The following is a 24,522-nucleotide window of genomic DNA, read 5'->3' as shown; positions in this document are numbered from 1 at the left end:
TTCTTATTTAGTGAAATTATAAATGTATAGGCCTTTTTCAAACTTGAGAATGCATACTATTAAAAAGGCGATTTTAATATACAATTTAATATTCTTATTTAATGAACTGGTGTAATTTCCGACAAGACGAAATCTACGAGGCACTAGTGAGCGTAAACGATCATGTAGGTTGAGGTACAATTCCTACATCACAAAGGAAAAGGAATGGTAACTACTACATGACGTAATGAAGATTGAGTAGACGTCTTTTCCTAATCAAATAATGTAAGACATTTCGAGAACATTCGACCGCATGCAGAAACATTGTAATACACTAAGGAAGGAAAAATGACGAACAGACAGCCACAAAAATATTTTATTTATAAGGCCTCAAAGACGGTTGAATATATAATCATAATCATGTAGTATCATAAAGAAAAAATTTATCAAACTTTGCTCTGGGTGACCATCGCTCAAACACAAACAACTAGTGAACAAGGAGAGTGTCCAACGGAGAGTTTCCTCTACAAAAACACAACATGACTCTTGTTCAAATGATAGAGAACCAGCAATCTATTCTACATAAATATCAGACGCTCCTCGGCAAAAAAACATCTCACAAGGATTAGATATATTATGGAAACCAGGAAATTTAAGAAATTAGAAAAAATTTTTGCTATGGATTCTACAAAATTGTAGATAATATGTAAGTGATGGGGTATGTCTAGACGAGTTCAGACACGAAATGACAATATTGAGGAAGTCTAAATAATGCGTGCAGGAAGCAAAAGTCTTTGAACTCTTCCCATACCTTATCTGCACTAGCGAACTCCAGATATCAGACGAAATAACTCCTACCTTCGCCCATGATACAGCAATCTTAGCCACACACGGAGGTCCAGCGATTCCCCAAACGAAACCCCTAGCCACCCATATTAGGTTCGACTATTGTGCGAAGAACTGGAGATTTAATATAAATGAAACAAATCCACGAATATTATATTCACCATACGCGACGAAATATGTTCAACTACGTAACAAGGTAATGTTGATATACCTCGAAAATTGAAGTGAAATAGGTGGGTATGCATTTCGGAAGACGGTTGACATGTGGAAACAGACCTAAACCAAATATAAAAAAGGAAAAAAAATTAAAATCTACAAGAATTAGCGAAACCATACATAGACTGGAAAGTTACATCGTTATCTCTGTACCAGACAGAGCTGAGTAAAACACCAATACACGAATTAAAATGAAAAGAAAGTGAAGAAGAGAGCGAAGTACATGAATTACGTCAGTGGGCATAACTCATTCACGATCTAATACTTATTGAACATACATTTTTACCGCATATTCTGCAGATTATGTGTAATAAATATCATCATCATCAGTAATCTGTCAAGACGACAGGTCCACAGTCTCTTTCAAAACAATTCCTCCACTTAATGCGATCTAGAGCTTTCTCCTTCAAATGACACTATCCTCTTCTGTCCCCAAGGTCATCCAGCATCTTCTTACGTCTTCTTCCTCGTCTTCTTGTCACTTCTATCCGCCCATCTATCTTTCCTTCGATAGCTTCTTTTAGAAGGCAGTTTCTGCGTAAAACATGACCAATCCAATTAGCCTTCCGTTTTCTTATTTCATGTAGGATATTCCTCTGCTCACTGACTCTAATTAACACTTCTTCATTTCTCACATAATCGGTCCAACTGATCTTCTCCATTCTTCTCCAAATATATAAAAAATATATAAAATATATATATATAAATATATAAAAATAATTGAGCGGAATTAAGAAATTAAAAATATAAGAAGGCAGAACTAAACACGCCCAAAATAATATACCAATTTATATGAACTACGATTCTTTTAAAAGGTATTTAATGTATTTCATAATTACAAGTTTTGTAAATCTTTACCTTAGCTCCAATCTGATTGCCACACTGGCCAAGCTGCAAATGCACGATTTCCCTCATTTTGTTCCTCTACGAATATCGAATTCTGATCGGTGAAAGTAATTTGAAGTGTACTGGTCTGCTGCCGGTTAACCTCAATGTTATTTGAAGCAAAAGAAGCGGAGCCCTATCTGGTCAATTTTCAACTGCTGGAGTGACAGATCCAAGTACTGGACTAATTTGTATACATCCGTTACTTACCTCATGCAATACGTCTTTTCCATGGTTTTTCCTTGTTTGTTTCAATGCATCAACAGTTCGCCAATTGCTTTTTATTGTTTTGTTCACCCGGAAATGGGATTATATTGCACTTACCTAGCAAAATCTGGTATTTATAAGAGAGTAATTCTAGGACTGGGATATTTTACGTAATAGAAAATGAACTTCATTAATTCTATACAATACTTCACATTTTTGGTGCATTTAATTGTGCTCCCATTTCATTGATTCCTTACAGGTATACTTTATTAACAATTATCAATTAAAAATTTAAGCATAAAATCTTTAGATCTCAAGATTTTGAAAATGAAAAAGTATTCAATTATTTAATGTTCAATTGTTATCGGGGTGGAGAGTTGCGTTGGAGACATACCGTGGTGCGTCGACTATCATTCGTAGGATCTTAGATTGACTTCTTTGGATTATTGTTGTGTTGGATTTGCTGGCGCAGCCCTATAGTTCCAGGCCCTACGTCCAAATAGGAATGATTATAGTCTTGTAGATCGGAATATTTTTTCGACTCTTAGCTTTGATTTCCTGCCTATTAGCCAGTTTAGCTGTTTAATGGTTAGGTCTACTTGTTTTCGTTTCTTGACTATATGCTGCTTCCATGTTAGTTTGTTATCTATTGTCATACCTAAGTATTTTATTTCTGTTTTGCCTGGTATTTAGATATTATTGATGTATATGTCAGGTTTCGGCTTCTTTTCGTAGGGTGAAATTTATGTAGCAAGTCTTGTTTTCATTTATTCTGATGCGCCACTTCTCGAATCAATTTTATAATGTACTAAGGTGATGTTGAAGGTCTGTTACTGCTCTTTCTGATTCTTTATTAACTGACTAAATAGCTATATCATCGGCAAATGTTCCAAGAGTTATATTTGAGGAAGTAGGTAGATCAGATGTGAATAAGGTGTATAAAGTTGCGCCAAGGCACTGCCCTGTGGTACCCCTGCTTTTATCGGTTGTGGTTCAGATTTTTCGTTTCCCACTCTTATTTGAAACTTCCGGTCACTTAAGTAGAATTTAAGTAGATTAAAATATGATGGTGGAAGGATTTGTTTGATCTTGTATAGCAGACCACTATGCCACGCCCTGTCGAAGGCCTGGCTGACGTCTAAGAACACTGCTGTACGGTAGCTTCTGTCGTCTAAGGCTTTGTTGATGATATTTTTTATTCGATGGATCTGCTGTATGGTAGAGTGGCCTTGACGAAATCCAAATTTGTGGTGTGGAGTTCACTTTTCTGGCCTCAAATCTTTGTTTATTCTTGTAAGTATAAGTTTTTCAAAAACTTTGGACCTCGCTGATATAATGCTGATTGGGCGGTATGAAGTGATTTCTGTTGGATCCTTTCCTGGTTTAGCTATCGTGATTATTTGTGAGATTTTAAAGTGTTTAGGCCAGTAGGACATTCTTATTATTCCATTAAAGTGTAGGTTAGTAGTACTATTCCTTTTTTTGGTAGTTCTTTTAATATTTTTGGTGTGACTTGGTCCAGTCCGGGTGTTTTTTAAACCCAAAAATTCGATCACTTCCTTGATTTCCTTCGGGGAGGTGATTGTTAGAGTTTGTTGTATTTCTATGGGAGCTGCTAAGTTTTGTTTTATTTCTCGGTCTCTTGCCTCATTATGCGGAGTAAATATATTGGCAAAATGTTTCGCAAAGAGTTCAGATTTCTCTTTATTACTTCATGCCCAGTGGCCTGAGGTTGGTGTTGTTTCTCTTATTGGTGGCGAGGATTCTTTATGTTTTTTATGTTTTTAATAGGCTTCCATATTGAGTAATCATACCTGCTGAGGTTTCGTATGTAATCCGTAAAGGATGCTTCTCTCAGTTCTTTTAGTTTTACTTTTAGCTTATTTGTTAACTGGTTATATCTGGTTTTATCGTTTGGGTAGTGGGTTCTGTGCCATATCGCTCTTGCCTTTCTTTTGTCCTCTAGAAGTTGTTTGATTTCTAAAGGAGTACTGTTGGTACTTCTTTGTGATTCCAGTGGCGGTGTGGATTGAATAGCAGCTTGTTGCATGATTTTTGTTAGTGTTTCAATTGCAAAATCTAGGTCTTCGGCATTGTTCAGCGTTATTTTTAGATTTATATTGTTGGTGATTTCTTCTCTATATTTTTCCCAGTTGGTTTTATGATTATGTAATCTTGAAGTGATATGTCGGATTAACACTGAAGAACTTATGGTCGTTATAATGGGAGCATGATCTGATAAAAGTTCAAAATTAGGAAATGTGTCTGTATATGCTGCCGAAATTCCTTCTGTTACAAAAAAGTCTAGAAGTTCTGGTGTTTTTGCAGGGTCAGTTGGCCAGTACGTCGGAGTTCCACTTGAGATATATGAATAGTTATTGTCCTGCATAAGTTTTGCAAGTTCCTTTCCTTTCGTGGTCGTTAATCTTGAGAACCATATGACGTTTTTGCTGTTATAGTCTCCTCCAGCTAAGAATCTCTGGCCTAATGTGCTAAAGAAGTGCTCAAAGTGTTCTTTTTTATGTTGTGTTTAGGGGGGCATTTCACCGCTGAAGTATTTAGTTCATAGGGGAATGTACTGACTTTTATAGAAGTGGCTTGTAAGTGATTCTCCTTGTATTTTTGGAGTTGGTAATAATCGATTGTTTGCTTTATGAGAAAGACAGTGTTTCAGTGTGCGGTGCCATCTGGGTGATTAGTATGATACACTCTGTAGTTTGGAATTTTGATATAACTTTCGGTTGTGAAGTGCGTTTCGCTGATGAGTAGAATATCTATGTGTTGTCCTTTAAGGAACAGAATCACTTCGTCTTTGAGTCCAATAAGCCAATTAGTATTCCAGTGTCCTATTATCAGAAACTTTATTATTACCATGGGATTGGGCTATCCATAACACAGCTTGGATTATCTCGCAAATTTTCTGAATATTACAAGTATAATATTCTTGCAAATGTCAGGCAAAATGACAAATAGCAACATCGGTATATGTTAACACAGATATAATTTCTTGGAATTTTTACCTGCTTTCATGGGCAGAAAGCACAACACCTGTTTGTTGTTTATATAATGTGGTGTTCCAATGCTGTAGTCATTATCTTTATGTGTGCATTCTCATTCATTTACTTACACTTACTTACATCTCCTTACTTACTTACATTATTTCTTGGAATTTTTACCTGCTTGATGGGCAGAAAGCACAACACCTGTTTGTATTTTATATAATGTGGTGTTCCAATGCTGTAGTCATTACCTTTATGTGTGCATTCACATTCATTTACTTACACTTAGTTACATCTCTCTTTGGCAATAATCCCTTTAATTAATTCACTTTGATGTAACCCTAAAGGGATAGGTGAGCCAAATGTGAGAGTTTTGGCTGGAGAGTCAACCTACAAATGATTTCCTACAGAGTTTATAAAAGGTGTGAAGGGTATCCTAAGAATGAAATGAGGCTTGAAACTCCTTTGACTTTTCCAGGATTAATACAAATAGCTAACCACTGCGCTATAAATTTGAAAGAACACTATTCTAATCCCATGTACAAAGGTCACATTCTTTCAGTATATGTGGACAGCTGCTTGCCCAGTCACCAAATAAGCCATTCATGAAAACTGAAGATACACTATCATGAGTGACTACTGGCTAATCAATGACTGCTGCATGGAGCTGATTTTGCCTTTTGATATCAGTTAACGTACTCGTATGTGATGGATTTTATGTAATGGATTTAAAGGTTTTTCGGAGAAAGTGTTAGAGGCCTCTGACTCTTATAGTCCGAACTGTAAAATAGCTCATCTATAAATATGAACAGTTCAGACTGGAATTGAGTAGAACTTTTTGTAACGTGTTTTCTATTTATGACTCCGTTCGGACTGTTAATTGATTTATTTAACAACCTACAAGTCTTGGCTACAATTAATCATAACAATGTTACGGGTTTAAACACTTTAAAAACCCGACTCAATTAAGCTGTTCACCCTATCGTCAGTAGTCTTCACGTATTTATAACGCGGGAACTATGTAAGTGTCACTGTATTTCATACTCCCAATACCTTCTCAGTTATCACAAAGTATCAATGAGTATCATGCATAAACTCTTTTAATTACAAGTCCGGTTCTCCTTTCACGGAGGCTGCTACAATTCAACCGTCTTCCGCTGCACTAGGCGACTTCACTCCTGATCACACACTGCTCAGCCGGCTTTTTATAGCGTTCGCTGTTGCTTGTTTGCCTGCGCACCGATGTGAGAGTTGTTTACTTCTGCAAAGTAACCGCAGTGGCCCCCACCATGTCTGGGCTTCGGAGTGGTGACTGGCCTGTTACCGTAACAACGACAGCGAAGTTACGCCACAGCTGGCGGAGAGGGGGCTGTCCTCCAAAGCGCAATACGTCACAGTGCTCCTTTCTTAAGGCTGTTCGTCCCGAATAGCCTAAAGGTGCATCCCCGTTCTTTTCTCTGAAGGCTATGCTTGCTGCGTCTCTTGTTGTTTCGGCTACTCCTGGAAGTGACTATTCTCCTTCAGTTACATCCTCTCCCTTCATATGGCTGCGCGTCTCGAACAGCCCCATGTTAAGGTGCGAGCCTGTCCAGGTGTACTACCAACATTCTCGAATTAGGGTTCTTCTGGATTCTGCATACCACGTCATTTGTCCGGGTTACTACTTTGTAAGGAGCTTCCCATGAAGGTTGAAGTATAGGAGATTTTACTTTTCTGCGGGCTGGGCGATAGAGTCAAACTCTGTCGCCTTCGTGGTAACCTGCTGAGTTGACCAGTTTATCGTACGGAGTTTTCATCTGTTCACTGCGGGTTTCAGGTGTTGTCGGGCATAATTGTGGATATCGTGTAGGTGATCCAAAAATATAACACGCGAAGACTACAGGTGATAGATTGAACAGCTTTATTGAGTAGGGTTTGTAAAGTGTGTAAACCCGCAACAATATTATAATTAATTTTAGCCAAGACTTGTAGGTGGTTAAATAATCAATTAACAAGCCGAACAGCGTCATAAGCAGTAAAAACGTTACACTGGTGTCAGAAGTGGGATGTCCTCCATTGCGCAATACGTCACATTATCATTTATTTAGATAGGAATCAAAATTATATTTCAGTTACATTATCATAGTGGTTGAAGATACTTTATTTGCCCCATGCCTCTATTAATTAATTTCTTAATATAAATCTGATATACACAACAACAAAATAAACTTAAAATATTAGGAAATCCCATAAGACAAAATATCCATGCTATAAAGAAATCGCTATCATTTTACTTAAAACAAATTCTCTTTACATCAGTTCATCCTTGTATTATGTATATAAAAAGTTTTATTATATGGTGTTTTCTTGAACACGTAAAATGAAATGTAATAGAGCCACATTTCGAAGAATGTGAGAGCTTTTGAATATGTATCTATAGACGTAGTTGGTTGATGCTCTACGCTGCAAGTCGGAAAGCCTCGGGTTCAAGTCGCGATGAGGTGATTTGATTTTTTTCAATTGATCTAATCATTCCGGCCACATTATGGCCCCGGAGTCGTCACAGCCTCTAAAAGAAATTAGCACGAGGAAAGTATTAAATAACTTTCCTGGGGAGTAAAGCGCGTCTGACAATCTTAGCGGATATACCTAATGACATCATTCTTAAACACCTTTCAAAAACGTTATGTCTAGTGGATTACTTGAACACGTAAATTCTAATGACGTATTAGTTAGAAAGAATGAGAGACAGAAAAGTATTAGCATATAAAGCATTCTGTCAACTAATTAATGTTATTTTAAGTGCGCTTAATTATAAATTAATTGGAAGATTTTTTTTTGGTTATGTAGCAAAATAAAATCCAATTTCAAAACAGGTGCAAAATGTGGAGATTTAAAAAATAGAAATTGAATGGCACACGAATTCTCAAATTTGGGAATTATAGAACACGGTGTTTGGCCGGTATCAATGTACGCCCATTAATTTTCTTCCCTATACCAATGATTTACAAAAGAATTCTAACCAAATTGTATTTGCACATGACATTACATTAGTATTTAAGAAATTTAAATCTCAAAATTTTAGAAATACTAAAATATTGCTATAATTAAAAAAGCGGATTAAAGCCAAAAATTCTAATCAAAATTTCACAATACAAATTACATACAATTTGAAACCAAACAAAGCCATGAATTTTATCTGATTATCAAGTAGTCCAATAAACAAATCACTAATGAACTTAATATAAAATTCCTAGAAATATATTTAGAGAGTACACGTTTTTTTTAATATATATGTTCTAGCGTGTTTGGTCGACTGAGCACGACTTTCAGATTGTTAACTGGATTTATTAACTGCTTACAGATCGTAACTACAATTACTTGTGATACTCGCTGATTTACACAATTCACAATCACTGCGTGTTTATCGTCTCATGACGAATTTCAACAGAGAACCCTTTCCCTGTCACTTAGACACTTAAACACTATCAAGAATACTCCATAATACTGACGAATACTCTGCAAATAATTGAATCTGTTTTCTTTGTAACTGTGGTTATATAAACTTCGCAATGAATGCGTTGAAAACAGCCTATATTTAACGAACTTGCTTACAGACCGATTCCATAGCAACGGTCGTGTCACGGACTACATAGAAAATGCACTCCTATTATTGCTTTGCCTGTATTCGGTCGCGAGATGTTTCGCGGTCAGTTACGTAGCAACGTTGATGTACATCCGCTCTACAGAATCGAGTAATTTTATTTAATTGAGTGCAGCTTGCTCTGCGATGTTATCATTTCTGCCTTATATGTTACAGAACACACTGATGATGATTTACTACGCTTATTTTATTTCCATTATGGATATGGATTGATATTGTGGGGAAATCCTAAACACAACATAAAACATTTTAATCGTAGAAAGAACGTGATTAGAATTATTACAGGGTGCAGAAGTAGATTGATACAAAGTTTATTTAAGAACTAAAATAGTGAATGTTTATGTACCCTAGATAAATGAAGTGAAATACGTGGACATGCATTTCGACAGACAACTGAAATTGGCAAAGAATATCAAATCCAAAAGAAACAGCTAAACCTAAGATACAAACAAATGCACTGGCTACTTGGAAGACGATAAAACCTACAAATTGAAAGCAAACGCCAGTACTTAACCCTATCTAGACTTACGTCATTTAGCTATTGGCAACAGAATCCATTTCCAGCGCTATCAATCGAAGAATATTCCATCCACTCTGGATGCAAATCGGTACTTAAAGAACCATAGGTTCATGAAGATATCCAAAGCACCTCAGTGCTCAGCGATATGAAAGTGGAATTTAAAAAAAAAAAACCTTAAGGAAATTAGAACAAACCAATACCCTTCAAGTGAAACTATACATTGACCGTAAAATGTACATAGATCTCTATGTACCAGACAGACCTGAGTAAAACAACAGTACAAGGAATAGAATGATAAATAAGTGAACAATTGAGAGAAGTACATGAATTACGCAACAGGGCATAACTCATTCACAAGCCACTACTTATTGAACATACATTTTTACTTCAGATTCTGCAGATTATTTATATACATAAATGTATAAACAAAAAAGTAATGGAGCGAAATTAAAAAATCGAGAACATAAGAAGGCAAAATTAACACCCTCAAATAACCTACCGATTTATATGAACGACGATCCTTTAAAAAGACCTTTATATGTCTCATAATTAAAACATTTGTAAATCTTTACTTTTGCTCCAATCTGATTGCCGCACTGGCCAACCTGCAAATGTACGATTTCCCTCATTTTGTTCCTCTACGAATATCGAATTCTGATCGGTGCAAGATATTTTAAGGGTACTTGTCTGCTGCCGGTTAACCTCAATGATATTTATAGCAAAATAAGAGGCGTCCTATCTGGTCAATTTTCAACTGCTGGAGTGACAGATACACGTATTTGACTAATTTGTATATATCCGGTACTAACCGCATGAAATACATCGTTTCCATGGTTTTCCTTTGTTTGTTTCAATGCACCAATAGTTATCCTATTGTTGTTTATTATTTCGTTGACTGGGAACAACTTTATATTGATGTTGCATAGCAATACCTGCTTTATAAGGGATTGATTCTAGAACTGGAAAATTGTATGTAATAGAAATTGAACTTCATTTATTCTATACAATACTTCATATTTTGTTGGCATTTAATTGTCCTCCAATGTCATTGACTCCTTACAAATATGATTTATTAATAATTATCAATTAAAAATTGAAACAAATAACTTTAGATCTCAAGATTTTGAAAATGATAAAAATATTTATTTTTTTCTTTAAAAATGTGTATTAAGCTATTACATACATATTAAATTTAAAAAACGAGATTATATTCTTTTTACAAACAAAATAGCAACCAATTATACGTTCCAAAAATCAATATCTAAACTCCTATATATATAATATTCTTTTGAATACACTTAGAGAGTACACTATTGGAAAGGAAATATTAAGGAATTTTACTTATACTCAGTGCAGCTAGCTGTGTACTGGAATTAATTTAGACTTTTATGTAACCGGAAGCATCTATGTTGGAATATTATGTTTATATTCATTCCAGTATTGATATAGGATGCTGGATGACTTTGGGGACAGAAGATGATATTTTAATTGAAGGAGAAAGCTTGAGATCGAATTAAGCAGGAGAACCGTTTTGGAAGAAACTGTGGACTTGTCGTCTGACAGACTACTGATGAATGAACTGATATGGATTTATATTAGTTGGAAAACATACATACAGTAAAATTGAAAGTAGAAAATATATTGAATAGAGTTATTACAGGAATCAGAAGTAGATTCTTGCAGTTATTTATTAAATAAATGAATATTGCTGCTCTTCAATCTCAATATATATTATCCCTTCTCTTGTCTCTTATTTAAAGCAGAGATCAGTTCATATTAATTTTCTATGTCGAAAACATGAATATTAGACGAAAATATTACTCTTACATAACTTCATCCAATTTATCATTCTGTTAAGGTATGGTACACTTTAATAGCATACGAGTGCTTAATAATATGCCACAGAGTTAGAAAAAACTTGAACAGAGCCATGAAGGGTGTAAGTTAGAGCAGAAGAATTATCTGCATGGTCATTCCTTCTACCATTTAAATGAAAATTCCACATGAATAAAGAATGCCGTAAAGTTGCGTTACATAAATTTTCAAGCTAAATTTTTCTACATTTTTATTGTAACTTAATATTTGTTCTGCTTAGGATTTATAGAAGTAAATAAATTCAATTTCATTTTCAAGTAGTTGCACATTCAGGTCAGTATTTAATATCCCTTTACATCATGTTTACACGTTGGAATGATACGAAAGAAATATGGATAGAAGGAAAATTTGGTAATATATAATTCCTTTACATCTTTCTTCTTCTGGAAATGCATAGGCATTTCTCAAACTTGTGAAATATAGCATTAAAAGACGATTTTAATTTACAATTTAATGTACTTATTAAATGAACTGGTGTAATTTCCGACAAGTCGAAATCTACGAGGCACTCGTGAGCGTAAACGATCTGTAGATTGAGATAAAGTTCCTTCATCACAAAGGAAAAAGGAATGTTAACTACTACATCCCGTAATCAAGATTGTCCAGACGTCTTTTCCTATTCAAATAATGTAAGACTTTTCGAGAACATTCGACCGCATGCAGAAACGTTGTAATATCCCAAGGGCGATAGAAATGACACCAGACAGCCACAAAAATTTTATATTGGTAAGGCCTCAAAGACGGTTAAAATTTAATAATAATAACCATATAGTATCATAAAGAAATCTTGATAGAATGATAAATTTAATGAAGTTATGTAAGAGTAATATTTTCGTCTAATATTTATATTATAGATATAGAAAATTTATTTGAATTTATCTCTGCTGTAAATAAGAGACAATTGAAGGGATAATATATATTCAGATTGAAGAGCAGGAATATTAATTCATTAAATAAATAACTGCATGAATCTACTTTTGATTCCTGTAATAACTCTAATCCATATAATTTCTACTTTCAGTTTTTTACTGTATGTAGATTTTCCATATAATATAAATCCATATCATTTCATTCATCAGTAATCTGTCAGACGACAATTCCACAGTTTCTTCCAAAACAGTTCTCCCGCTTAATGCGATCTCAAGCTTTCTCCTTCAATTAAAATATCATCTTCTGTCCCCAAGGTCATCCAGCATCCTATATCAATATTGGAATGAAAATAAACATAATTTCACAATATAAATGTTTCCGGTAACATAAAGGGCTAAATTGATCCCAGTACATAGCTAGCTGCACTGAGTATAAGATAATTTCTTAATATTTCCTTTATAAAAGAGTGTACTCTCTAAATATATTCAAAGGAATTTTATATATATAATAGTTTAGATATTGATTTATTGGCAGATAAATTGGTTGCTGTTTATGTCTGTAAATAGAATGTAATCTCTTTTTTTAATTTAATGTGTATGTAAAAAGAAATAGGATGGAAAGAGAATCATGGGATTCAAAATGTTGGCATCGAAGACTCCCAGGGGAATAGAATAGTAGATCAGAGGCAAGTGCTAAAAATTTGGGAAAATTATATTTCAGAACTATATGATCGACCTAATCGGCCAGAAACCTTAGAAGTTGAACCGGAAGAAGAAGTAGATACAGACGAGAAAGGACCATATATTTTACAAAGTGAGGTGGAAAAAGCTATCAAGGAAATGAGGAAGGGAAAGGTTACAGGAGATGATGATGTACCTGGAGATGTGCTCAAGTTACTGGGAGAAGGTGGTTTGAAAACACTGACAAAACTAATGAACACCATATATGAAAGTGGAGAGTGGCCCAAGGACTTTACAGAAGTTACAATGATTGCCTTAAAGAAAAAGACAAAAGCTACAAAATGCAGCGACCATCGCACAATAAGTCTTATTGCACATACAGCAAAGATAATAGCAAAGATACTTAAAAGAAGAATTGAAAGGAAAATAGAGGATGTACTTGGAGAAGATCAGTTTGGATTTAGAAGAGGAAAAGGAACCAGGGATGCAATTGGGATGATGAGAATTATAGCGGAACGAACTTTGGAGATAGATGAAGAACTGTGTGTTTGCTTCATAGACTGGCAGAAGGCATTTGACCGGGTAAACTGGACCAAATTAATGCAGATCCTGAAAGAAACAGGTATCGATTGGCATGAAAGAAGATTGATTAGCAAATTGTACATGGATCAGAAAGTTAGAGTACGACTGGACAGGGGGGAGACAGGAAGTGTGCAGATTGGAAGAGGAGTTCGACAAGGATGCTGTTTATCACCAATTCTGTTCAACTTGTACAGCGAATGCCTTACCAAGGAAGCTCTGGATGGGCTCGGTGACTTCAAAGTAGGAGGGCAAATTATTCAAACTGTGAAATATGCAGATGACCTTGTGTTAATGGCTAAGGAAGAAACTGTGCTACAGGGCATGATTGATAGACTAATTGAAATTGGAAGGTGCTATGGCATGGAAATGAATGTGGAGAAAACAAAAGTAATGAAAATTTCGAGACAACCAACCCCAGTCACAATAAAGATAGACCAAAAACAAGTGGAGAATGTGAAATGTTTTAAATATTTGGGTAGCTTGTTAACAGATGATGGAAGGTGTACTTGTGAAATTAAATCCAGGATTGCCATGGCAAAAGCTGCATTTAGCAAGAAGAAGAATCTTTTTACCAGCAAATTGGACTTAAATTTGAGGAAGAAACTAGTGAAATGCTACATTTGGAGCATAGCTCTGTATGGGGCTGAAACATGGACACTTAGGGCAGTAGATCAGAAACATCTGGAAAGTTTCGAAATGTGGTGTTGGAGAAGAATGGAGAAGATCAGTTGGACCGATTATGTGAGAAATGAAGAAGTGTTAATTAGAGTCAGTGAGCAGAGGAATATCCTACATGAAATAAGAAAACGGAAGGCTAATTGGATTGGTCATGTTTTACGCAGAAACTGCCTTCTAAAAGAAGCTATCGAAGGAAAGATAGATGGGCGGATAGAAGTGACAAGAAGACGAGGAAGAAGACGTAAGAAGATGCTGGATGACCTTGGGGACAGAAGAGGATACTGTCATTTGAAGGAGAAAGCTCTAGATCGCATTAAGTGGAGGAATTGTTTTGAAAGAGACTGTGGACCTGTCGTCTTGACAGATTACTGATGATGATGATGATGATGATGTAATAGCTTAATACACCTAATTAATGTAAAAAATTGAATATTTCTTTCATTTTCAAAATCTTGAGAACTACAGTTCTTGTGTTTTAATTTTTAATTGATAATTTTTAAAAAATCAACCTGTAAGGAATCAATGACATGGGAGCACAATTAAGTGCACCCAGAGTATAAAGTATTTTATTGAATTAATATAAGTTCAATTTCTATAACAGAAAATATCCCAGTCCTAGAATTAATGTCTTATAAATACCAGATATTGCTAGGTAACAGCAATATAATCCCGTTGCCGAGTCAACAAAACAATAAACAACAAAAGGAGAACTGTTAATGCATTGAAACAAACAAAGGAAAAACCATGGAAACGATTAATTTCATTCGGTTAGTACCGGATATATACAAATTAGTCCAATATCTGGATCTGTCACTCCAGCAGTTGAAAATTGACGAGATAGGGCGCCGCTTCTTTTGCTTCAAATATCATTGTGGTTAACCTGCAGCAGACCAGTACACTTCAAATTTCTTTCACCGATCAGAATTCGATATTCATAGAGGAACAAAATGAGGGAAATCGTACATTTGCAGGTTGGCCAGTGCGGAAATCAGATTGGAGCTAAGGTAAAGATTTACAAATGTTTTAATTATGAGACATATTAAAGACCCTTTAAAAGAATAGTAATTCATATAAAATGTCAGGTTATTTGGGCATCTTTAGTTCTGCCTTCTAATATTACTGATTTCTTTATTTCGCTTCAACTAATTTTTTTGTTTATATATTTATTGTATTTTATCTGCAGAATCTGCGTTAAAAATGTATGTTCAATAAGTAGTGGATTGTAAATGAGTTAGGCCTATTGACACAATTCTAATACTTCGCTCTCTTTTTCACTTAGTTATCATTTTATTCGTGTATTGGTGTTTTACTCAGGTCTGTCTGGTACAGACAGAACGATGTACCTTTGCAGTCTATGTATGATTTCGTTAATGTCTTGTGGCTTTTACGTTTTGTTCTCTTTTTTTTTTTTTGGTTTAGGTGTGTTTCCACATGTCAGTGGTCTTCCGAAATGCATACCCACCTATTTCACTTCATTTTTCGAGGTACATCAATATTTCCCAGTCACGCAGTCGAACATGTTCCGTCGCGTATGGTGAATATAATATTCGTGGATTTGTTTCATTTATATTAAATCTCCAGTTCTTTGGACAATAGTCGATCCTAATATGGGTGACCAGGAGTTTCGTTCGGGGAATAACTTGTTTTCCATGTGTGGCTAATTTTTGTGTATCATGGGCGAAAGTAGCAGTTATTTCGTCTGATGTCTGGAGTTCGCTAGTGTAGATAAAGTATGGGAAGTGTTCAAAGACCTTTGCTTCCTGCACGCATTATTTAGACGTCATTAAGATTGTGATTTCGTTTCTGAACTCATCTAGAAATACCCCATCACTTATATATGATCTACAATTTTGTAGAATCCATAAGAAAATTTTTTCTAATTTCTTAAATTTCCTGGTTTCCATAATATATCTAATTATTGTGAGATGTTTATTGCCGCGGAGCGTCTTGTATTTATTTAGAATAGATTGCTGGTTCTCTATCATTTGAACAAGAGTCATATTGTATTTGGTAGAAGGAATTCTCCGTTGACCACTCTCCTTGTTCATCGATTGTGTTTGTCTGAGCGATGGTCAGAGAGAGCAAAAGTTTGATAAAAGATTTCTCTGTGATACTACATGGTTACGTTTATATTTATAACCGTCTTTGAGGCCTTATAAATAAAATATTTTTGTGGCTGTCTGTTCGTCATTTCTTCCTCCCTTGGGATATTACAACGTTTCTGCATGCGGTCGAATGTTTTCGAAATGTCTTACATTATTTGAATAGGAAAAGACTTCTAGACAATCTTGATTACGTGATGTAGTAGTTAACATTCCTTTTCCTTTGTGATGTTGGAATTGTATCTCAACCTACAGATCGTTTACGCTCAAGAGTGCCTCGTAGATTTCGACTTGTCGGAAATTACACCAGTTCATTTAATAAGTACATTAAAATGTATATTATAATCGTCTTTCAATGCTATACATTCACATGTTTGAGAAAGGCCTATACATTTCCAGATTCACTAAAGAAAAAAGTTTGTAAAGGAATTATATATTACCAAATTTTCCTTCTATCCATATTTCTTCCGTATCATTCCAACGTGTAAACATGATGTAAATGAATATTAAATACTGACCCGATTGTGCAACTACTTGAACATGAAATTGAATTGATTTACTTCTATAAATCCTAAGCAAAACAAATATTAAGTTACAATAAATATGTAGAAAAATTTATCTTGAAAATTTATGTAACGCAACTTTACGTCATTCTTTATTCATGTGGAATTTTCGTTTACATAGTAGAAGGAATGACCATGCATATAATTATTTTGCTCTAAATTACACCCTTCATGAGCTCTGTTCATGTTTTTTCGGACTCTGTGGCATATTTTTATGCACTCGTATGCCATTAAAGTGTACTATTTTTTGATATAATGCTAAATTTGATGAAGGTAGGTGGGAGTAGTATTTTCATCTACTATTCATGTAATAGACTTAGAAATTTAAATTGAAATATTCTTTGTAGTAACTAAGAAGCAAGAGAAGTGATGTCATGTTTTGCGATTGAAGAGGCTGAATATTATGTTCTTAAATCTCCATATCTAATTATGCATCCTGTAATAATTCTAATCCATATTATTTTTCAATTTAATTTCGTTGTACTGTGTTTAGTAATTCGACAAAATATCGATCTATATCCATAAATAATTGAAAATATATTTCCTGTAACATGAAGTGCTGACTTGATCCCAATGAATAACATGCTATACTGAGTAGGTAAAATTTCTCATTATTCCGTTTCAAAACCGTGTACTCTCTAAGTATATTCCGAGGAATATTATATGAATATTTATTTAGAGATTGATTTATAGGCAGATAAAATTGGTGGCTGTTTTTGATTGTTAATAAAATGTAATATGTTTTATCAAAATTTAATATGTATGTATTGGCTTAAAATAGATATATAAATATACAAACACAATATTTTTAACATTTTTAAAATCTTGGGAACTAGAGTTTTTATTTTTAAATTTTCATTGATATTTTTGACAAATCATATTTGTAAGTAGCCAATGAAAAGGGAACAGAATTAAATGAACCCAAAAGCGTGAGGTATTGCATAGATTAATAATTCAATCCTAGAATTAATCCCTTATAAAAACCAGACACTTCTAAGCAACATCAATATAAACTTGTTCTCAGTCAAGAAATAATAAACATCAATAGGAGAACTGTTGATGCATTGAAACAAACTAAGGGAAAACCATGGAAACGGTGTATTTCATGCGGTTAGTACCGGATATATACAAATTAGTCAAATACGTGTATCTGTCACTCCAGCAGTTGAAAATTGACCAGGTAGGACGCCTCTTATTTTGCTATAAATATCATTGAGGTTAACCGGCAGCAGACAAGTACCCTTAAAATATCTTGCACCGATCAGAATTCGATATTCGTAGAGGAACAAAATGAGGAAAATCGTACATTTGCAAGTTGGCCAGTGCGGCAATCAGATTGGAGCTAAAGTAAAGATTTACACATGTTTTAATTATGAGACATATAAAGGTCTTTTAAAAGGATCGTCGTTCATATAAATCGGTAGGTTATTTGAGGGTGTTAATTTTGCCTTCTTATGTTCTCGATTTTTTAATTTCGCTCCATTACTTTTTTGTTTATACATTTATGTATATAAATAATCTGCAGAATCTGAAGTAAAAATGTATGTTCAATAAGTAGTGGCTTGTGAATGAGTTATGCCCTGTTGCGTAATTCATGTACTTCTCTCAATTGTTCACTTATTTATCATTCTATTCCTTGTACTGTTGTTTTACTCAGGTCTGTCTGGTACATAGAGATCTATGTACATTTTACGGTCAATGTATAGTTTCACTTGAAGGGTATTGGTTTGTTCTAATTTCCTTAAGGTTTTTTTTTTTTAAATTCCACTTTCATATCGCTGAGCACTGAGGTGCTTTGGATATCTTCATGAACCTATGGTTCTTTAAGTACCGATTTGCATCCAGAGTGGATGGAATATTCTTCGATTGATAGCGCTGGAAATGGATTCTGTTGCCAATAGCTAAATGACGTAAGTCTAGATAGGGTTAAGTACTGGCGTTTGCTTTCAATTTGTAGGTTTTATCGTCTTCCAAGTAGCCAGTGCATTTGTTTGTATCTTAGGTTTAGCTGTTTCTTTTGGATTTGATATTCTTTGCCAATTTCAGTTGTCTGTCGAAATGCATGTCCACGTATTTCACTTCATTTATCTAGGGTACATAAACATTCACTATTTTAGTTCTTAAATAAACTTTGTATCAATCTACTTCTGCACCCTGTAATAATTCTAATCACGTTCTTTCTACGATTAAAATGTTTTATGTTGTGTTTAGGATTTCCCCACAATATCAATCCATATCCATAATGGAAATAAAATAAGCGTAGTAAATCATCATCAGTGTGTTCTGTAACATATAAGGCAGAAATGATAACATCGCAGAGCAAGCTGCACTCAATTAAATAAAATTACTCGATTCTGTAGAGCGGATGTACATCAACGTTGCTACGTAACTGACCGCGAAACATCTCGCGACCGAATACAGGCAAAGCAATAATAGGAGTGCATTTTCTATGTAGTCCGTGACACGACCGTTGCTATGGAATCGGTCTGTAAGCAAGTTCGTTAAATATAGGCTGTTTTCAACGCATTCATTGCGAAGTTTATATAACCACAGTTACAAAGAAAACAGATTCAATTATTTGCAGAGTATTCGTCAGTATTATGGAGTATTCTTGATAGTGTTTAAGTGTCTAAGTGACAGGGAAAGGGTTCTCTGTTGAAATTCGTCATGAGACGATAAACACGCAGTGATTGTGAATTGTGTAAATCAGCGAGTATCACAAGTAATTGTAGTTACGATCTGTAAGCAGTTAATAAATCCAGTTAACAATCTGAAAGTCGTGCTCAGTCGACCAAACACGCTAGAACATATATATTAAAAAAAACGTGTACTCTCTAAATATATTTCTAGGAATTTTATATTAAGTTCATTAGTGATTTGTTTATTGGACTACTTGATAATCAGATAAAATTCATGGCTTTGTTTGGTTTCAAATTGTATGTAATTTGTATTGTGAAATTTTGATTAGAATTTTTGGCTTTAATCCGCTTTTTTAATTATAGCAATATTTTAGTATTTCTAAAATTTTGAGATTTAAATTTCTTAAATACTAATGTAATGTCATGTGCAAATACAATTTGGTTAGAATTCTTTTGTAAATCATTGGTATAGGGAAGAAAATTAATGGGCGTACATTGATACCGGCCAAACACCGTGTTCTATAATTCCCAAATTTGAGAATTCGTGTGCCATTCAATTTCTATTTTTTAAATCTCCACATTTTGCACCTGTTTTGAAATTGGATTTTATTTTGCTACATAACCAAAAAAAAATCTTCCAATTAATTTATAATTAAGCGCACTTAAAATAACATTAATTAGTTGACAGAATGCTTTATATGCTAATACTTTTCTGTCTCTCATTCTTTCTAACTAATACGTCATTAGAATTTACGTGTTCAAGTAATCCACTAGACATAACGTTTTTGAAAGGTGTTTAAGAATGATGTCATTAGGTATATCCGCTAAGATTGTCAGACGCGCTTTACTCCCCAGGAAAGTTATTTAATACTTTCCTCGTGCTAATTTCTTTTAGAGGCTGTGACGACCCCGGGGCCATAATGTGGCCGGAATGATTAGATCAATTGAAAAAAATCAAATCACCTCATCGCGACTTGAACCCGAGGCTTTCCGACTTGCAGCGTAGAGCATCAACCAACTACGTCTATAGATACATATTCAAAAGCTCTCACATTCTTCGAAATGTGGCTCTATTACATTTCATTTTACGTGTTCAAGAAAACACCATATAATAAAACTTTTTATATACATAATACAAGGATGAACTGATGTAAAGAGAATTTGTTTTAAGTAAAATGATAGCGATTTCTTTATAGCATGGATATTTTGTCTTATGGGATTTCCTAATATTTTAAGTTTATTTTGTTGTTGTGTATATCAGATTTATATTAAGAAATTAATTAATAGAGGCATGGGGCAAATAAAGTATCTTCAACCACTATGATAATGTAACTGAAATATAATTTTGATTCCTATCTAAATAAATGATAATGTGACGTATTGCGCAATGGAGGACATCCCACTTCTGACACCAGTGTAACGTTTTTACTGCTTATGACGCTGTTCGGCTTGTTAATTGATTATTTAACCACCTACAAGTCTTGGCTAAAATTAATTATAATATTGTTGCGGGTTTACACACTTTACAAACCCTACTCAATAAAGCTGTTCAATCTATCACCTGTAGTCTTCGCGTGTTATATTTTTGGATCACCTACACGATATCCACAATTATGCCCGACAACACCTGAAACCCGCAGTGAACAGATGAAAACTCCGTACGATAAACTGGTCAACTCAGCAGGTTACCACGAAGGCGACAGAGTTTGACTCTATCGCCCAGCCCGCAGAAAAGTAAAATCTCCTATACTTCAACCTTCATGGGAAGCTCCTTACAAAGTAGTAACCCGGACAAATGACGTGGTATGCAGAATCCAGAAGAACCCTAATTCGAGAATGTTGGTAGTACACCTGGACAGGCTCGCACCTTAACATGGGGCTGTTCGAGACGCGCAGCCATATGAAGGGAGAGGATGTAACTGAAGGAGAATAGTCACTTCCAGGAGTAGCCGAAACAACAAGAGACGCAGCAAGCATAGCCTTCAGAGAAAAGAACGGGGATGCACCTTTAGGCTATTCGGGACGAACAGCCTTAAGAAAGGAGCACTGTGACGTATTGCGCTTTGGAGGACAGCCCCCTCTCCGCCAGCTGTGGCGTAACTTCGCTGTCGTTGTTACGGTAACAGGCCAGTCACCACTCCGAAGCCCAGACATGGTGGGGGCCACTGCGGTTACTTTGCAGAAGTAAACAACTCTCACATCGGTGCGCAGGCAAACAAGCAACAGCGAACGCTATAAAAAGCCGGCTGAGCAGTGTGTGATCAGGAGTGAAGTCGCCTAGTGCAGCGGAAGACGGTTGAATTGTAGCAGCCTCCGTGAAAGGAGAACCGGACTTGTAATTAAAAGAGTTTATGCATGATACTCATTGATACTTTGTGATAACTGAGAAGGTATTGGGAGTATGAAATACAGTGACACTTACATAGTTCCCGCGTTATAAATACGTGAAGACTACTGACGATAGGGTGAACAGCTTAATTGAGTCGGGTTTTTAAAGTGTTTAAACCCGTAACATTGTTATGATTAATTGTAGCCAAGACTTGTAGGTTGTTAAATAAATCAATTAACAGTCCGAATGGAGTCATAAATAGAAAACACGTTACAAAAAGTTCTACTCAATTCCAGTCTGAACTGTTCATATTTATAGATGAGCTATTTTACAGTTCGGACTATAAGAGTCAGAGGCCTCTAACACTTTCTCCGAAAAACCTTTAAATCCATTACATAAAATCCATCACATACGAGTACGTTAACTGATATCAAAAGGCAAAATCAGCTCCATGCAGCAGTCATTGATTAGCCAGTAGTCACTCATGATAGTGTATCTTCAGTTTTCATGAATGGCTTATTTGGTGACTGGGCAAGCAGCTGTCCACATATACTGAAAGAATGTGACCTTTGTACATGGGATTAGAATAGTGTTCTTTCAAATTTATAGCGCAGTGGTTAGCTATTTGTATTAATCCTGGAAAAGTCAAAGGAGTTTCAAGCCTCATTTCATTCTTAGGATACCCTTCACACCTTTTATAAACTCTGTAGGAAATCATTTGTAGGTTGACTCTCCAGCCAAAACTCTCACATTTGGCTCACCTATCCCTTTAGGGTTACATCAAAGTGAATTAATTAAAGGGATTATTGCCAAAGAGAGACGTAAGTAAGTGTAAGTAAATGAATGAGAATGCATACATAAAGATAATGACTACAGCATTGGAACACCACATTATATAAACAACAAACAGATGTTGTGCTTTCTACCCATGCAAGCAGGTAAAAATTCCAAGAAATAATAATATCTGTGTTAACATCCAGCTATGTCACTTTTTTTCATTTTGCCTGACATTTACAGGAATATTATACTTGTAATATTCAGAATTTTTGCGAGATAGTCCAAGCTGTGTTATGGATGTCTCAAACCCATGGTCAAAGCTAAGCAAAAATAAAAGAAGTGAATGCACTAACAAAAGTGGAAATTGTTGGATATATGTTTGACTGTTCGGTGAACATCAATCTCACCTCATAATTTCTTTCTCTCCAGTTCTGGGAGGTCATCTCTGATGAGCATGGTCTCGACCAAACTGGCGCCTACCATGGTGACTCCGACCTACAACTTGAGAGAATAAATGTCTACTACAGTGAAGCATGTGGTGGAAATTATGTACCCCGCGCCATAATGGTGGATCTTGAACCCGGCACACTGGAATCTGTCCGATCTGGTCCTTTCGGTCAGATTTTCAGACCTGACAACTTCGTTTATGGTGTGAGTGGTGCTAGCAACAACTGGGCCAAGGGTCACTACACTGAAGGGGCTGAACTGGTCGACCATGTGTTGGATGTGGTCAGGAAAGAAGCCGAGAGTTGTGACTGTCTTCAGGGTTTCCAGATGACTCACTCCTTGGGAGGTGGAACTGGTTCTGGCATGGGCACATTACTTCTTTCCAACATCAGAGAGGAGTATCCAGACAGGATAATGTGCACATACTCTATCATACCTTCACCAAAGGTATCGGACACTGTTGTGGAACCATACAATACAACACTCTCTGTCCATCAGCTACTTGAAAATACTGATGAGACATACTGCATTGACAATGAGGCTCTCTATGACATTTGCTCCAGGACCCTGAAACTCACGACTCCCACATTTCATGATCTGAACCACCTAATTTCACTCACAATGTCTGGTGTGACCACTAGCCTCAGGTTCCCGGGTCAGCTGAATGCTGATCTCCGGAAACTTGCTGTCAACATGGTCCCATTCCCACGTCTCCACTTCTTCGTGCCAGGTTTCGCACCGCTCACATCCCGTGGTAACCAACAGTACCGAGCTCTCACAGTACCAGAGCTCACACAACAGATGTTTGACGCCAAGAACATGATGGCTGCATGTGACCCAAGGCATGGTCGTTACCTCACAGTTGCAGCTGTCTTCAGAGGACGCATGTCCATGAAAGAAATTGATGAACAGATGTTGAACATCCAGAACAAAAACACCAAGCACTTTGTTGAGTGGATCCCAAACAACGTGCTAACTGCCGTTTGTGATATCCCACCCAAAGGACTCAAGATGTCTGCAACCTTCATTGGTAACACCACTGCCATCCAAGAGGTATTCAAGCGGGTCTCAGAGCAGTTCACAGCCATGTTCAATCGCAAGGCTTACTTGCACTGGTACACTGGTGAGGGGATGGATGAGATGGAATTCACAGAAGCCCACTCAAATATGGATGACCTGGTGTCTGAGTACCAGCAGTACCAGGAAGTAAATGCCTTTGAGTACTTTGATGAGGAGAAGGGAGTTGAAGTTGACGAAAATTGAGCAAATAGAAACCCTTTCTTGTGTTGCCTCGATTTCTAATTTTTACTTTTCTTATAATACTTGGTTCCTCTCTGTATATATATATATATATATACCAGGAATTAAATGCCTTTGAGTACTTTGATGAGGAGAAGGGAGTTGAAGTTGACGAAAATTGAGCAAATAGAAACCCTTTCTTGTGTTGCCTCGATTTCTAATTTTTACTTTTCTTATAATACTTGGTTCCTCTCTGTATATATATATATATATATACCAGGAATTAAATGCCTTTGAGTACTTTGATGAGGAGAAGGGAGTTGAAGTTGACGAAAATTGAGCAAATAGAAACCCTTTCTTGTGTTGCCTCGATTTCTAATTTTTACTTTTCTTATAATACTTGGTTCCTCTCTGTATATATATATATATATATACCAGGAATTAAA

At 35.6% G+C, this 24,522-nt stretch overlaps 1 protein-coding gene across 1 annotated transcript; it reads left to right on the top strand.

Moving 5' to 3' along the window:
* Window positions 1-14,837: 14,837 nt before the first annotated feature.
* On the top strand, window positions 14,838-24,158 carry LOC111868375 (tubulin beta chain). The gene is made up of 2 exons (XM_023858963.2): window positions 14,838-14,984; window positions 22,820-24,158. The coding sequence occupies exons 1-2, from the start codon at window positions 14,928-14,930 to the stop codon at window positions 24,098-24,100; spliced, it is 1,338 nt and encodes a 445-aa protein (XP_023714731.1). The 5' UTR covers window positions 14,838-14,927; the 3' UTR covers window positions 24,101-24,158.
* Window positions 24,159-24,522: the final 364 nt, after the last annotated feature.

This window comes from Cryptotermes secundus, unplaced genomic scaffold (assembly GCF_002891405.2).
Source record: "Cryptotermes secundus unplaced genomic scaffold, Csec_1.0 scaffold2561, whole genome shotgun sequence".
NCBI lineage: Eukaryota > Metazoa > Arthropoda > Insecta > Blattodea > Kalotermitidae > Cryptotermes > Cryptotermes secundus.
The sequence above is the reverse complement of the archived record's forward strand: the minus strand, read 5'-3'. Positions and strand labels throughout refer to the sequence as shown.